Source organism: Raphanus sativus, chromosome 5 (assembly GCF_000801105.2).
Source record: "Raphanus sativus cultivar WK10039 chromosome 5, ASM80110v3, whole genome shotgun sequence".
In the NCBI taxonomy this organism is placed as follows: Eukaryota; Viridiplantae; Streptophyta; class Magnoliopsida; order Brassicales; family Brassicaceae; genus Raphanus; species Raphanus sativus.
In genome coordinates this window covers 3,271,873-3,289,004 of record NC_079515.1, presented here as the reverse complement: position 1 = coordinate 3,289,004, position 17,132 = coordinate 3,271,873, and the positions used below count along the sequence as shown (strand labels likewise).

Genomic DNA, 17,132 nt, shown 5'->3' with positions numbered 1-17,132 from the left:
CAAACAATACAAATAAATGCTTCATTCCTTCTACATAATCATATATAAACAATGAGCAACGAAAGCAAACATCATTTAGTATTTATTTTCTCAGTCAAGTGTTCTATAACAGTGACAACTAGAAAATGTGATATAAGCAACTAGAAAATGTGATATAAGCAACAGTAGTTATTCGAACCCAGCTTTATTGACGTAAACGCACTTTGGGATATAGAGTATCCAAGGTTCCACTTCGGTTATGATCTCAAATACTTGTCATAGAGAAACAAAATAACAATCATGGTAAAAACTAAGAGAACAATTGATATTGACATTGTATTTTTTTTCTTTTCTTTCTTCTTTTTATGAACTGTTAACTTTCAATTTAAAACTTCAATCAATCAATTTAATTAATTGTGTTCTTTCTTTTCTTTTCAGTAAAAAAGCTATGAAAAGAACTGATATTGCCGGCAAGTATGGGATAGTGGAGTTGTGTTTGAAAATGCTTGAGAATAGGAAGCACCTCTTGATCATTGGGGAATGTAGATTTTCTAACTTGCATAAGGATTTGATCATTTGAAGAAACATTAATTTGCTTATAACAAAAGAATACTAAGTAGAATTTGATGAAGTAAATGCAATCCATTATATCTAAACAATATCAAACTAATTAGATATTATATATACATATAATTACATACTGTATCTAGTTAAAATAATAATATTATTATTTTAAATGAATTATACATATAAATTATTAAATAATTTAAACTAAAAGTAAAATATTTAATTAATATTTATAATATATTTATTTAATAAATATTATATTGCATGAGTTTGAGTAGAGGAGAGGAGAATCACCTAGTTTTTTTGAAACTCTTTTGGAGGAGAATCACCTGGCTCTAGCTAGATTGGTTAATGAGAACACAATTGTTTACCCTAGGAAACGGCGTGTTCGTATTGATCAGCGCAACACCAATGAGTACTCAGTAGAGAACAACTAGACCAGCTCGAGATTTTTGATATTTAGGTTCTTAACCCGTTAGAAATATTGAATTTCTCGTCGTTATGCCTATTATTTGATCAACCTATCTTTTGTGCCTTGCCGTCTTGCCGACCTACAAATCATACAATGAGATATCAAAGATCCAGAGCATTCGGAGCTGACGCTGGAGGAGCTCCGCGTGATTACAGAAGAATCTTGAAGTTGATGATGAGTTACGTTAGGTAAGCACAAAGAAAGTTACTGGGATTTTCTTATCTTTTCCCTTAGTCCAATCTACTAAATTGTTGTATCTTTTTAATTATGCAGAGTTAGACTCACGCCAACTCTTCCACATTGTCACGTCTGCCACCTTATTGGCCTTTGCATCTACACAAACTTCTCAAAAGCCATCCTTCTCGATTTAAGGTTACAAGTAACTGTTCCGGTTGAAGATTATTCTTGTGTTTCTTAAAGAGTCACCAGGATCACTAAGACTAACTGAAGGTGATTAATTCTCTTATTAATTTTCCGCATATTTGTGTTCAGGTCGATTAGAGTAGCACCAGGGAGTCATGCAACCGAGGCTGCAGGTACAATATTTCAGACTACTCTTGTTAGTTGGAATAAAACAGTCTGTTACTCAAATTGCAGTCAATAAACAACTAAGCGATAAAGAGCGGTAGCACTTGATTCTGGATTCGGTCTGATTCTCGACACATCGTTTAGGATTTTAAGTTTTTAACTATACTTTCTTGTTTCAGTCTCTTATCTGATAACAACATTAGCCTTGTAATTGATTTTTGCTGTGTTTTTCTTCCAACTTCATTCTCTATTTAATTACAACTTGTGATTACTACATCATTAGAGTCTGGACAGAGGTGTTAGTTAAGCTTTACATCATCATGGTGTAATTTTGGCGAGTTTAAGTTTGTTCTTAAACTAACTTGAGCTTTGAACATAAAATTAGGCTCAACAAAGCAGTAGATGATGGACCTTAAACGCTATTGTATGCAAACTCATAGCTTTAAAACATATTTGATTTTTTGTGAGCTCATCAAAGTTAAAAAAAAAAAGAAAAAAAAAGAGGCAATAGATACGAAAAAACCTTTCTTTGATTTTCTTTTTAAGACACTTCAAGCCAAATAAAGAGACAATAAAAATTTGTAGAGAGCTTTATACTAATCAACCTCTTCTTCTTTTACGCTTCTTCTCCATCTCATCTAATTAATTACGGATTCTGACGCTGGGCGAGGAGCTGCCTGAGTCTCTCAGTGATGCCTCCAAGACCAATTGAGGTGAAGAAGTTGATGGAGAACCTCATGTTCCTAGGATGGTCCTTTGGGAACATTGACTCAAAAGTGTCCTCCATGGTCGGATCCTGAAGCTTCTCATTCAACGCTCTCAATCCCATTTGCTCAGAGAGTTCTTGGAACAGTATCTTGAGAAAGATACGTGACGATGATGTTGTGTCTTCCTCTGTCAACCAAACATTGCCAAGGACACGCCACGGTAGAGATCCCGCGGCCAGCACGTGAGCAAAGAACATGGCTACCTTACTCAGTTTATTAGTTTCCAGACGGTGAACCGTCGCGTATTGCTGCACAAACAGATTCTCGAAACATTCTCTGTACGTTTTGCTTCTTAGGCAGAACCTGTGTGCTAAGTGACCGTAGAAAGGACGATAAGTTCTCTCCTCAGCGCAACATTCGAGGATCATAACGCATAGCTCCATCTCCTGACCCGGTTCGAGTCTGATTTGGAGCAGTTTATGCCCCGCTTCCTCGAAATTAAGACTTGACATGATCGTTTGATAAATTGTCCTCCTCAGACTGACAAGATCGGTTTCTGTATGATCATGTATAACTGTCCCTTCATCATCATCATTATCATCATCATCATCATCATCATCTACTTCTTCTTTTTCTTGCTCCCCAAGTATCTTCCTTTTAAGCTGCTCGTACTTCTTCTCGTTCTGGTGGAACTCAGGGTCAGGCTTGTAGACGTCAAGAGAAGTCTCGGGATCAGACTCATCAAACAGAGAGATGACATGCGTCACTTTCTCGTCTGAATCAACAAGATCCAACTTATCACGAACCGCTGGACGGCCCTCGAAATTAGCTCTCCTAAGAGCGACCAAAGACTCGACCAAACACCGAGACCTAAACTCCAAATCCCCTTCTTGAACAATCCTTCGAAACACGTCAAAGATCACGTTAATACCACTCGGAGAGACCTCAAGAAGCAACGCACCACACTCTCTAACAAACGCGACAGCGACCTCGACACTGCTCTCGGTAGGCTCGCCGAGAAGCATGTGTACAACCTCGAGGGCGATAACCTCGCAAGCCACCCGCTGGTTCACGAGATGCGCGAGGAACCTAACTACAGCCAACAAAAGAGGCTTGTCGTTACGATCATAAGCCCTTCGGATCCGCAGAACCAACCTTCTCAGCAAGAGGTCGCCGACCGAAGGAAGCTTGGAGTTCACGACGGCGATCAGAGCGGCGATCACGTCGGAGAAAGCGGGAGAAGCCATCTGAGATTTCATGCACGATCTGCACAAGAGGCCTCTGCCTCTGATCAGATCTTCTTGGAAGAGTTCCAAAGCCACGTGGCGCAGGTTGTTCGCGCTTGCCTTGTTCACCAAGGCGTTGATTCTTCTCCGGAGCTCGTCCCATGATTCTCGCTCCATGTCTGTCGTCTTCTCCTTCCTTCTGAAAGCAGGAACGTAGACTCCTTCCATCTCTCTCTTTCTCTCTGGATCGTTAGGTTTTTTTTTTCTATGCTAGTTTGAGTTCTGTAGAGCTAGCTGTATATATAGCCACTTTGTTTCCTTTTTTTTTTAAATTTGTTTTCCCTATTTCCTTTTCTTATTTGATTTTTTCCCGCTTTTATTCACTTTTTCTTTTTCGATAATGTAACAACTAAAAGGATTTATATGATATATACTTTTAACCAGGTGTTTTGCTTGAAGATACCCACATAATTATATAAAAAAAATTATTATTATATTAAAATATAATTTCTGGATAACAATACATATCAGAGTTATCTTTTAGTTATATATAAAATAATTTTATTTATTTATTAATCTATATATAATATATATAGCAAATCTATTTTTTTGTACTACTGATGTCACCATTTTATTATAGGAAAAAAAACCAAAATTTAACAGTGACAATTGGCTTCTAAAATATAATTTAAGGGATAAAACTTTGTTTAGGATGAAGGATATGACGTCATGATTCATATTAACAATCCATGCCTCATTGTATCTTCTCAAAGGCGTCTCCTAAACAAATTGCAGAACCATCATATCTTTTAAGAATTGTATCTTTTTACACTAACCGTCGTCATCTTAAAAGTTGTATCTTTTCAGAAGTCAACAGATTGTACAGGTTTTCAGACATTTATATATTACGAAGCCTGCATCACAGGAATGATAGGATACATAAGCATCAGTGGTTTATCGGATATATCATTTTCTGGTGGTTTCCGGTTAAAGGGATCCGTGTGGACATACATAGCTCCGACTTTATATACTTCGATGTCGAACTTGTTCACAAGTGGTATCCCATGTCTTTGTTTCAGACTCCGAGAGATTGTATCAAAGAATGTGTTTTTTCCTTTTTAAAACTGTTTAGACATTTAACATGTGAAAGATATATCTTTTTATTTTAATTTTTTAATTAATTTTAAGAAATTTTTAAAATGTATAAGGAAGTGTCTTTTCATAAAGATGTATATATTCATGTTAAAATTAATTGAATTTTAATAGATTATTAAAAATGTGTAAGAATGTGTCTTTTTATCATAAAAACTACATAATTTTTTACAGAATTTCCAAAAGGTCTAGGATAGATATATTTTTTTGCATAGATTTTTTAAAACTATTTTTTTGTTTAATTTCACAACTAATTTTATATACCTTTTTAGCGAATTTTTAAATGATCTAAAAATATTCTGGTGACTCTATTTATTAGGTAATTTACTTATTTTTAAAAAATTATATTCGAAAACTAAGTATATTAGTAGTTTTGGACATTGTTTTTTTTTGAACTGGATCGATTATTATCGATTAATTATGCTATTACAATGATGAGAATATTACAAAGACGATTATACAGCCGACAATTCTACCATCTTGTGAGAATACACGCCTGACTGCACCTCTCCGAGCCGTCCTATGAGATCCATGTTCGATGGTACGCCATGCACCAAGCTGAAGATCTCCTGTAATCCGTTTCTCCATAAGCTATATAATTTAGTAGTTATGTTTTTGAGGTCTTATACTATTTCTCTTTGATCAGTTAAAAATTAAGCTTTCAGTTAAATACAAAAATAACTGATGTAAATATCCTATTGGATTTACTTGTTACTAGTTAAGCTGTGATCGAAATAAAGAGAAAAACAATGTTTGAAATAGTTTGAGATTTCGACCGTTATATGTTTTTTATCATATGTATGAAAAATATGATTTAATTTTTTCCATATATTATTTAATATTAAATTATAAAAATGTCTAAAATTGTGTTTTTTCATATTCAAAATTGCATAAGTTTTAATGGTTATTATTTTGTTATTTGCTTATTTTATTTATCATACAACCAATATTTTTAACAAATTAAGTTTGTTAAAAATTAGAATTAACATAGACCCATGTCAATTATATTGTGACATATGGACTTTTTCGAAAACAAAAGTAAAAATATTTTTTTTATAAAAAATATAAATTATGAAATATAGTAGAATTATTTATTTTTATAATTAACAAAATGAACAAGAGTGTATAAAAGAGACTGGGGCCCTTTTTTTTTTCCTTGCACGAAGGTGAAGAAACTCTTCTGCTTCGTCCCTTTACCTTGCGCTGAGGAATCTTCAAACACGCATCGAGGGTCACGCAAGTCCCCGTCGCGATTAGCTTCGAGAGATCCGATACGGTAAGTGCAAATGGCGACTACGAATCGCCTCAATTGCTCCGATACATGTCTGCCGAAGTCTCCCTCAGAAGACGTTTCGAGGAAGAAGAAGAAGAATAAATCGGCTTCTCCTTTGATCAAACGGATATGGAACGAGGACGACGAGCTCTCTATCTTAAAGGTCCCCATCTCATTTCAGCATCTCTACTCCTATGTCACATTAGATCCTCTTCTCACTTGCTGTGGATATTTTTAGGGATTAGTGGATTACAGAGTGAATACAAGGCACGATCCGAGTTTCGATTGGGATGGTTTCTTCCGTTTCGTGCAAGGTTCCATCCATGTGAAATTCTCCAAGGAGCAGCTTTTCAGTAAGGTCAGGAAGCTGAGGAGGAAGTTCGCTCTTCACATGGAGAGAATCGATCGAGGGGAAGATCCGCTCTTTACTAGGCTTACTGACTCTCAAGCCTTTGGATACTCCAACATGATCTGGGGCGTTTACCAACCTGAAGTTGCTGCTAACGACGAGAAAGCACAAGAAGAAGAGGCTCAAGGAGGAGGCATTGAGAAATCACCAGGAGGAGAGACGACTCAAAGTTGCGTAAGTGAAGGTTTCTTGATTTGATTCTGTAAATAGTTTAAAATGATTTGGTACTATTGGTTGCTGATCAATCAGGGGGATGATGAACAAATGGATAATGCTGTTTATGTGAATGACAATGGGGATGAAAGTAGTAAGCTTTATGGTGGCAATGGCACGGAGAACGTTGTGCAGATCGTGAGTGACCTATTTATATCGTTTTTTTTTTGTTTTCCAACCTACAGTTTTGGTTCTGTTTCCAAGTCTAAAGTTTTGCTATCGCAGTAACAGTTAAGAGTGATTTTGATGAATCAGGAGAATGGCTTTAGGGAAACTGGGCGAGTGAGTAATGATGAACCTGTAAAGGATAATGGGCGAGTGGGTAATAATGAACCTGTAAATGAAAACGGGGCGGAGGAAGATGCGTTTGATGGCAAATCGCTTTATGAAGTGGGTGTTGACAAAACAACCGACGGAAAGGAGAGTCATGATGATGATGCTGATGAGTTACGCGTTGTGGAAGATGCGTTTGAGACAACGATTTTGCAAGGTTTAAGTGTTTGGCAGAGGAAGTTACAGCTTAAGAAGCTGATGATGAACCTTGGAACGGAGAAAAGAAAAGAGTTGAGCAATGAGTGGAAAGCATTATGTTCCGAGGAAACAAAATTGAAAATCAAGAAGCTTAGGTTTACTGCGAAGCTTGTAGAGGCAGCCTATGATGGATGAAACTAGGCCATTGCATCACTTTTGCTGTAATGGTGTTGTTTAGTTAGAAAGTTGGTAGTACGATTTACTATAAGTTTTAGTCAGTTTGAATGTGTTTCTTCTCTCCAGATTATTACAATATTGTTTTACTAAATACTCTTAACTGGAAATTGTTATTCTCTTGAGAGCTGCAGTATTATATTTCTTCTCTTCTCGCTGCCCTTTTCAGGATTTGATAAATATTGGTCAAAGACTCAAAGTGACGTTAGGAGTTTTTTTCTTTTTTGAATAATATGTAAAATTTATTCAGAAAAATTAGTTTTTAGTTTTTAGTCTTTTTATAATTTATGAAAATTATTATATAAATAGTTTTATAGTTCATAAATTATTTAAGGTTTAATAGTTTTAAGACAGCTCATATGTAAAAGAACTTTCATATAAATAGATTCCATAGCAAAATAAATATTCAATTTCATCTGATATAAAATATGATATTTTCTTTTGGGAATTATTAACCCGAACCTGTTGTGAATTATTCTTTGGTATTAATACAGTTTTGAAGTCACCCAAAAATAAAAATAAAAACCAATAACAAAAATTCAGCGTGTAATGAAGAAAAATAATTTTTTTTTTGTTTCTTAGCATGGGAGTTGAGAGTCTTCCCCATCAATCAAGCACCTTATCTTTCTCAGATGATTTGGTTTCATCATCAGCTGCTTTTGCTTCCTCTGGAGAGATGAACTCAAGCTGTCTTGACTTGAAAACAGCTGTTCTTTTGGATCTTATCCGGTACGGAGGAGACAAGTTGTAAGCGTTTGAACCATCGCTCTGCTTCTCTTGTTCAGTATCAGGGCTCCTCTCTGTCTCATTCACCACCTTTTGAACAGCAACAACAACCTCTTTAGCTTCTTCATCTCTTTCCGTGGCCTTGTTGTCATTATCAGAAACAACAACAACAGTCCTGCGTCGTCTTTTCCTGAATATGGAAGGTGTGTTTGGGAAAGTCCTAGCGGCTTCTCTCAGGTAAGATTCAGGACTCGTTGGACGCAAACCGTTAATGTACTCCTTTCTACTAGGCGGTGGTGGTGTGAAGAAGATCACAGGTGATGCGCTTGGACTGCAGCCGCATTCGTACCCGTACATACGCTGCTTATCCGCTTCTGACGCCATGGAGTACTCCGTTTGAGGTGGATTCTTGTAGTAAAGATGGTAACCGTTCTCTGGCGATGGCTCTGGGTTAGGTAACTGAGGAGAACGTCCGTACTCGCTAACACCGGTCAGTGGTGAAGCAGCTTGGTCTTTTCGGTCTTCATCTGGTTTGTTAATCTGTATAGTACCCGAAGAAGAGGTTTGAGCAACGGTTACAGAGTCTCTTCTATAAAAGAATGGACGTTTAGTAGCAGCACTATCAAGAACACCAGTCTTTGCTGCTGAAGGTGGTAAGGCACCATTAGCTAAGTAGAATTCTGACTTCTTCTTCAGTGAACTATTCCAATGATTCTTTATCGAATTATCGGTTCTGCATCAAACCCTTTTTCATTAAAACCTAACCCTTGACTCCATTGAAGCATATGCACCAAGGAAGAGTATATATATATATTACCTGCCGGGTAAGACCTTAGCGATTTCAGCCCATTTGTTTCCGTGGACTCGATGAGCATTCATGAGAGCTAACTCTTCCTCTGGGGTCCAAGCCTCCTTGTTGATACCAGGGTTCAAATGGTTGTGCCACCTGCATATGACATATCCAAAGACACACATTGAAGCTTCTTAAAAACAACTATAAAGAAAAGAAAAAAAAATGCCTTTCTGCTCATATGAATATTTACCTTTCTCGACATTGCTTCCCAATTCGACCTTGTAAAGACTTTGCGATAGTAGACCATTTCGCAGGACCGTATTTTCCAACAAGTTCAACTATTTTCTCATCCTCCTGTAAAATCAAAATAGCCTTTAGCTCTCATACAGACATTGAAAAAGACAACAAAAACAAAAGAAACCAAGGAGTAGAATGGAACCTCTTGCGTCCACGGTCCTTTAATAAGGTCCGGATTCAAAACTTTCTGCCATCGGTGCAGGCATTGAACTTCGGTTCTATCAGGGAAAAACTCCGCTGAACAAGAAACAAAACACACTAATTCAAACAGAAAGAACAGTTGATGAAACTCATATACACAATTGCATACAAAGACTCCAACCACAAAGCTGTGACATCAATTAAGAATCTATAGAAAAAAAGGAAATGATACGTTTACCTATTTTCTTCCAGCTCTTGGCATTGTAAGTACAAACTGCTTGCCTCAATGTCTCATCCTGAACAACCAAGTAAAGACAAAACATCTAAAAAAACTTCCGAAAATAGTACACAACAAAAGCAATCAACACTACTAACTAACCTCTTCAGTAGTCCAACCTCCTTTGGCTCGCCTTATAGGCCCACTCGTCCTCCTAAAAAAACATAACAAAACATCAAAATCTCCCACTCATGTTGAGATTTTTAAATTTGTAAACTTTAATTCGAACGCACCTATGAGTTGGAGAGAGAGTGGGAGGAGGACTTGCAACAGCAGGAGGAGACTTGAGGAGGAAACTACTACCACTACCACTACCTTCGGATACAGAGGAGCAAGAAGCAGCTGTTGATTGCTTATTCTCTACACACTCATCCTCCTCCATCTTCACTTCTTCACCACCTCTTCTTTCTCCCTGCACAAAAAAAAAGATCCATAATCTCAATTCTATCAGAAACGCCCCCAGATCTCTCACAAAAATAATTCAATGAAAAAATAATAATCTAGGGTTTATAACAGTTCTAATCACATGAATCTGTAATCGATTTCAGAACCGATCGGACGAACAAAAACCCTTGGAATCGGATTTGAGAAACAAACCTCATCTGGAGAAGAAGAAGACGATGGATTGAGATTCAAGCTCATCGAGATAGGTAGATTCACGAATTCGCCCAGGAGCAGAGGAGGAACAAGAACGTTAAAAGACGAAACTTTATTCGAAATAAAACTTTGCCCGTTGAAGCAGAGAGAAAGAGAAGAGACTTTGGATCGACACAGAGACAAATAAAAAAAGGGTTTTTTTTTCAATTAGCTTTCTCTACCGTTACTCGCCCTTCTTTTTACCATAACTAGTAACCTATTTTCTCACTCGGCCGGTTTATTCTTGTAATTTATGAATGATTCAACCAAACCAAACCGGCTTTCTCAATCAATTCAGGATAAGGTGAACCGGAGAGTGTTTACAACTTACAAGTGCTTGATTCCTACAATATATAGCCTTATCTAAGCACATATTAATTTATTATTTAAATTAATCTTATTATATAAAATATAGTTCTTTCTCTCCTAGTGAAGCCAACTCAGCATACAGGTCACAAATTCGAGCTATGTAGATGTGACACGTGTCCCAGAGAAGCAAAACTCAGCGTTTCACTTGATCTGAGGTTTTCCTTTTTTTTCTCGCTTTGGTCGTCATCGTCATGTCGTTGGATGTTCAATCTTTTACCTCTGAACAGTTTACTCTTGCATTCAATCAACATAAGTAACGTTTTCATCAATACCAATGAACCACTCTTTCCACTACGCCACATTCAATACACCCTTCCTTTTATGGTATCGAATGTGCACCTATAAATAACAGAGTAAGCTTTCGTGAAATTTATCACCTCACTTTCTTCCTCTCAAATCTTAATCATTATAATCCTCTGAGACCCAGGTACCGGCAATGGGGTACGAAATGGTTTGGTTCTTACCGTTTGAAGGGAGACAGTATAAGAGCAATCCAAAAGCTTCCTTTTGTTCTGAATAAGAAACCTGCTCGACTCCGGGTCAGCTGAGCAAATCGTCAGTTCACCAAATATATGCATTATTAAAACCGATTCCGGGAAATTCTCTCCTCGATGCAAGTCCCAGGATCTTCCGACCAGATCAGAGTCTCGCCAATGAGATGAAGTCCGAGGCTTTCCGGAAGAGCCAACCGCCTGATACGCGTGCAGCAGAGTATGAGGATTGAGGAGGAAAGCGGCAGCGACAGAGGAGAGGAGGAGGATGAGGCCGTGAAGGAAATGGAGAGAGGCATTGAGGATGGTAGAGAGGAGGATAGAGAGAAGATTATTAATGGAGAGAGGAAAGTGGGACGGGGTTTCTGCATAAAGTAGGACTTTCCATTACTAATACTCTTTTGCAAATTTCTTCCTTTTTATTTTTTTAATAAAAATATAATCTATTACTATAAAAAAAAGTTGTTTCTCTCCTGGTGACACATCAGCTGCCACCTAGGAAATTCACGCTTCCTCCAGTCGCCACGTGTCCGCTTCCTTTAAGCGCATCGTTTCATTAATCCCTTGGTTTGATGGGCTTCATGTTAGTGTTATTTGTCTGGGATTTAGCTTGCTGAGTTTGTTCTTTAACCGGCCCGTACTAACATAAGCTACTTTCTAATCCTAATATTCTTCGGCGAAGAAAACGAAATTCGCATCTCTCCATTCCTTCTACGGCAAAGCTATGTCGTTTCTGATTCCCCTCACCAAAACGGTCGGAGTTAAGAGTCTGTGTTTAATCCCATCCACTACGTATTCTCCCTTTCAACTCATAGTCTATGGTTCCAGTCTAGGCTCGCCGTCGGGTCGATGTTCACCGTCTTCGGTTTTGATGTGTCACGGTGTGCTCTGAATTTCCGACTCTCCGACTCTCCTTTGATGATCCGGTTTACTGAGTCGGCATCCTTTGATGAAGTGACAGTTTTCTTTTCACAAAGTTCGTTACTTTTTTCCCTCAGTATTGAATCAAATAGCTTTCGGTTTAGAAATGTGTAATCTTTATCTGGTTGCTATGTGTTTTCAGGCAGTACTTCATTGATGAGGATGACACGGTTCCTCAAAAGGTAAGTGTAAAAGCTCTCTCCTTTAGCCATTTATTCGTCTCTCTTTAATATGTTTGGCTCTTTCGCAGATAGTTCTTCGTCTTGATAGTCCGAGAGGAACACATTTCCGCAGAGCAGGACCACGTCAAAGGGTTGTCTTTGATTCGGATGATGTAGTTGCTTGCATTGTTACATGTGGTGGCCTGTGTCCCGGTCTTAATACTGTGATCAGAGAGATAGTTTGTGGATTGTCTTACATGTATGGTGTCAAGAAAATCCTTGGAATTGATGTAAGGTCCCCTCAATCTTTCATCATTGCTCTAAGATTTTTTAAACTCAATGTATATATAAAATCTTGAGAACAATGTGGTTTGCAGGGAGGTTACAGAGGTTTCTATGCAAGGAACACGATCGATTTGGACCTGAAAACAGTGAATGATATTCATAAACGTGGAGGAACCATCCTTGGGACTTCAAGAGGCGGTCACGACACCACCAAGATAGTTGATAGTATTCAAGATAGTGGGATCAACCAGGTTCTTGATTTTTAGTAACTCAAACCAACGACACAACCAAGATACAGTTGAAACTGAGTTTTTGTTATTGGGACTTGACCAGGTTTATATAATCGGTGGAGATGGATCACAGAAAGGAGCAGCTGTTATATTCCAGGTAGTGCAAAAACGTTGTATCTGATGATGCAGTACATTGGTTTGGATTTGGATATTGATTTAATGAAAGTATCTTTGTCTCTGCAGGAGATTAGGAGATGTGGACTTAAAGTTGCTGTTGCAGGGATCTCCAAAACAATCGACAATGACATTCCTGTAAGACTATTCCCCCAATGGTTTGAAGATTTCTATTTTCGTATCTTACTGTTGATTCGTTCTTGAATGCAGATTATAGATTAGATCATTTGGGTTTTGATCAAAAAAAAAAAAAAGATAGATCATTTGGGTCAGAAGGAAGAAGACGTTCTTGGAGAAGAGTTTATCAAACAAATTTTGAGAGATGTCAACAACATATTGGTTCACTTACAAGAAAATTACAAATAATCAGATAAAGAAAATATTAATATTTTGATATTTTTTTGAGAGACTCCAACATATTCTACTAATATTGATGCTCTTATAACGACACAAATAATGAAAAAAAAAAATATTTTATATGTATAGTAGAAACAAGATAAATTATTTTTTAACAAATAAAAAATATACAATAAATTAACAATATGCAGGAGTCTTCTTTTGTTACAGAAAAAAAAAAGATAGATCATTTGGGTTAGAAGGAAGAAGACGTTCTTGGAGAAGAGTTTATCAAACAAATTTTGAGAGATGTCAACAACATAATGGTTCACTTGCAAGAAAATTACAAATAATCAGATAAAGAAAATATTAATATTTTGATTTTATTTTAGAGACTCCAACATATTCTACTAATATTGATGCTCTTATAACGACACAAATAATGAAAAATAAATATTTTATATATATAGTAGAAACAAGATAAATTTCTTTTAAAAAATAAAAAATACAATAAATTAATAATATGCAGGAGTCTTCTTTTGTTACAGTCTACTATATTAAATTAGTATCTCAATTATAATAAATATCATTAAAATCAAAATCTTAATATAATATTTTTGTACACAAACACTTAGTATAAGCACAACCATTCTTAAAAACAATATACATTATTAAACACCATAAATTATAACATAAAAACACATCCAATAAAAAACTACAATAATATGGTTCACACATCACACTACAATCACAAACCATTAAAATGGAGATCATAATATGAATGAAAGGTCAATAAAAAAGTGAACTTATATGATTTAAAAGAACAAAATGATAAAAACATATACACAATCCTAATAGAAAATAGAAGATACTCTCATTCAATAAAATTTAGTTAACTGTTAACGAGACTAAAACTAAATTTTCAAAACAAAAAAAAAATTAATAGTAAAAATTACAAAATAAATAGATAAAATAATCATATAAAAAAATTTTACACATAATACAGAATCAAACATTTAAAAAAAAAAAATTGTCAAACAAAATACATAAAGAACATTTGTAACTAATGTTAACAAGCATAATATATCTTATCACATGTAATCTCTCCTCATCTAAACCTTTCTAAAAGATTAAAATCATTATCATACATATCTCTTGCAAATGAAATTAAAAACATAAACCACAAAATAGTAAAAAAAATAATAACATATAAATAAAGTATATCCGCCCGTAGGGCGGGCCGACCCTAGTATTTCCATAAATAAATGATTTCCCGAATATCAAATAAATATTCATTTTACTTGCAATTATGACATTCTGGATTTGCTCGAAATTATCTATCAACATTTAGGACAGGAGATCAGTGATTCGATTGTTTGATCACTCACTCAATAGGCTTTGCTAATCTTCCATGGCTTCGTACATAGAAGTTTTTTTGGTCATGTTTTTTGGTACCATGAATTGAAAAATCTCAGATGCAACTCTAAAGTGAAGATTTATATCACTACCAAAAGCCAGTTTTTACTCTCTTCCCAAGGGTTCACTCTATTTTTTACTCTAAAATAGAGTGACTCTATAATAGAGATGGAGTTTGCTTCAGTGGTACTCTATTTTAAAACTAGTGGTTTTCCGGCGCTACGCGCCGGGTGTGTATGTTTTATTCTTACATGAATTTATAATTTATTATATGATCTTAGCAAAGAAAATATGTTAAAAATATGAAAATGAAAATATGTTAAAAGAAAATGATATTTTTCTGATATTTTTGATAGTGGTTAACGAACGTAGTATATTACTTTGTTTGAAATTGTTTAGTTCAAAGAGAAATAACATAAGTGGCTGTTACTAATTGATTTAATAAAAATAGAATAAAAAGCTGATAGTCGTAACAAAGTTAATTTAGTTAGAAATAAAGTAAAGTTGACATTTTATTTAGAGAACATACTTATATTATTAATTATTAGAATACTTATGACCTATTAAACTTGTACTAATATATATAGTTCAGAGAATAGAAAGATAGAATAAGTTTCATATTTTATAAATTTTATAAAAAAAATAAGGGTGAAGTATCAATTTTTGGTAAACTAATTGATGAGTATTAATATATATATTTTCAGAATACCACGTTTATTTTTTAAATATGGAGGTGCAAGTTGTATGTGTTAGTTTAGTTTGAAGGCCTCTAAAAATATGTATTTTAAAATAAGAAACATAAATTTATTTTCTATATTAATTTTATTATAATGGAAGATTATGTCCGTCTGTTAACGAAATTCTTGTTTGTCTACCCTTATTTGCAAATATCAACGAATCTTGATAAATTTAAATATATTTTTTTAGCTAAAAAATATAAATGTTTGGTAAACTCCTCTATTTAATGGACAAATTCTGTTTTAACCGGAGTGGAACATTTCACCAAATCTTCTTACCTTTCCATCAAGCAACAACATATCAACCCCAACAGCTTGTCTCTTTCTTAACATTTCAGGCTTGCCAAAATTGTTGTATCCTAGTCTTAACAACATCTCTGTACCGGCTTGTCTTTAACTCTGAACAATGAAACTGGGACTTCGACATGATCTGAAATGGAAAAAGTAAAAGGATTTCCACCCGAGCTCTCACACCGTCTATACATAGGCAATGAAGCTAAGGAAGCATGAATTGAATAAATATTCAATATGAGAGAGTGGGATGAGTGGGATGAGTGGGATTTATGGATTCATGAACGGTTACGTCGATTGTGTTAAAGAAGAAGAATCGTAGAGGTCCTATTCTCCATCGTCAACATCAAATTCTAAGAAACCCTGTGAAGCAATGTTTTGAAATTTGATTCGGATACTAAACCAGACGATTTACCGGGTCGTTGGGTCAAATGATCAACCGCTGATTAATATGAATTAAATTTATTATATAATAATATATTAGCAATGAAAATAAATATATAAAAACTAAAGTTAATATTTAAAAATGTTTTTTAAACATCAAAATATAGTTTTATAAAATACTACAATTCCATCAAATATTTTTTTCTTTGGTTCTTAAATTTTGGATTTTTTACAAAACATAAATCCGGTTAATATGAATTAAATTTTGCTGATAAAAAAAAATCTGATTTACATTGGGTCACCAAATCTAACGGTTCAACCGCGGATCCGGATCGGATTCAAAACACTGTTATAAACTCGTGGACATTTATGAAAGAAAGTTTAAAATTCAATGCCTTTCACAATTAACACCAATTAAAACCCATTAAATATAAATTGAGAAAATGTTTTAATGGTTAAAGAAAATGCCACATGGCATTTTTCCCCCCAAGGAGATAAAAAAGCCTACTTTATATATAAAGATAAAAAAATAGAATGATGAATAAAAAAAACAACTTACTCTATATTTGGAGTAAACCTATTTTTCACTCTATTATAGAGTGTAAAATAAAGTACTATTGGAGCATTTTTTTATTCTAAACTCTATTTTAATGTGAAAAATAGAGCTGGGGGGTACGGTGACTCTTAGTAAAAAGTCACCGTACAAAACCAAAAAAAATGAAATTTAAAATCTCACCTAAAGTTCAGTTACAAAAAAATACAGCACATAAAGTAAGCATTCCATCAGAAAGCAAGTGCTTTCCAAATGTTATTAACAAAAATGTCAAGAATCCAGACTGCTACCACCAGAGCAAAAATAACGAATTTCAAAATTAAATTTTAGTTAAATATTGAAAGTTATTTTAGTCCTAAATTTTTTTTTATTACAAGTAAAGCACACAAGTGTCAAAATGTCCAAAATAAATTTCACTAAAAAGGTAGAAAACAATTATGTTCATATGTTTAAATAATCTACACTGTTGGTTTTGATTTGATAGATTGAGTTTATGATTTTAAAAATATGATAATTCAAATTTAAAAATAATGATTTTAAAAAATAATTACAACACAAAATTTTGGATTTCAAAATAAAACCTTTAAACAAAAAATTTATAAATTTTTTTTTTTTCAAACAATTTTTTCATAACAAAATTTATAACTAAACAAATCGAAAACAATTTTTTAAAAATTAAATAT

General features: G+C 34.7%; 5 protein-coding genes across 5 annotated transcripts; 3 read left to right on the top strand and 2 right to left on the bottom strand.

Moving 5' to 3' along the window:
• The first annotated feature begins 770 nt into the window (after nucleotides 1-770).
• On the top strand, nucleotides 771-1,964 carry LOC130512399 (protein AE7). The gene is made up of 3 exons (XM_057010350.1): nucleotides 771-1,206; nucleotides 1,292-1,390; nucleotides 1,511-1,964. The coding sequence occupies exons 1-3, from the start codon at nucleotides 1,112-1,114 to the stop codon at nucleotides 1,620-1,622; spliced, it is 306 nt and encodes a 101-aa protein (XP_056866330.1). The 5' UTR covers nucleotides 771-1,111; the 3' UTR covers nucleotides 1,623-1,964.
• Nucleotides 1,965-2,066: 102 nt separating this feature from the next.
• Nucleotides 2,067-3,795, bottom strand: LOC108857947 (uncharacterized). Its single transcript, XM_057010349.1, has one exon. It carries the CDS (start codon nucleotides 3,705-3,707, stop codon nucleotides 2,193-2,195), a length of 1,515 nt encoding a protein of 504 aa, XP_056866329.1. The 5' UTR covers nucleotides 3,708-3,795; the 3' UTR covers nucleotides 2,067-2,192.
• Nucleotides 3,796-5,781: 1,986 nt separating this feature from the next.
• LOC108857240 (GLABROUS1 enhancer-binding protein-like 1) lies at nucleotides 5,782-7,383 on the top strand. The gene is made up of 4 exons (XM_018631199.2): nucleotides 5,782-6,067; nucleotides 6,143-6,487; nucleotides 6,563-6,664; nucleotides 6,782-7,383. Exons 1-4 carry the CDS (start codon nucleotides 5,918-5,920, stop codon nucleotides 7,190-7,192), a joined length of 1,008 nt encoding a protein of 335 aa, XP_018486701.2. The 5' UTR covers nucleotides 5,782-5,917; the 3' UTR covers nucleotides 7,193-7,383.
• Nucleotides 7,384-7,634: 251 nt separating this feature from the next.
• On the bottom strand, nucleotides 7,635-10,276 carry LOC108856713 (transcription factor MYB3R-3). Its single transcript, XM_018630578.2, has 8 exons — nucleotides 10,063-10,276; nucleotides 9,699-9,877; nucleotides 9,568-9,619; nucleotides 9,427-9,484; nucleotides 9,190-9,284; nucleotides 9,001-9,104; nucleotides 8,775-8,903; nucleotides 7,635-8,690 (listed from the first exon to the last, which is right to left on the bottom strand). Exons 1-8 carry the CDS (start codon nucleotides 10,105-10,107, stop codon nucleotides 7,838-7,840), a joined length of 1,515 nt encoding a protein of 504 aa, XP_018486080.2. The 5' UTR covers nucleotides 10,108-10,276; the 3' UTR covers nucleotides 7,635-7,837.
• Nucleotides 10,277-11,183: 907 nt separating this feature from the next.
• LOC108857946 (ATP-dependent 6-phosphofructokinase 1-like) lies at nucleotides 11,184-12,954 on the top strand. The gene is made up of 7 exons (XM_018631950.2): nucleotides 11,184-11,335; nucleotides 12,025-12,064; nucleotides 12,133-12,333; nucleotides 12,421-12,579; nucleotides 12,662-12,715; nucleotides 12,802-12,870; nucleotides 12,943-12,954. The coding sequence occupies exons 1-7, from the start codon at nucleotides 11,184-11,186 to the stop codon at nucleotides 12,952-12,954; spliced, it is 687 nt and encodes a 228-aa protein (XP_018487452.1).
• The last annotated feature ends 4,178 nt before the right edge of the window (nucleotides 12,955-17,132 follow it).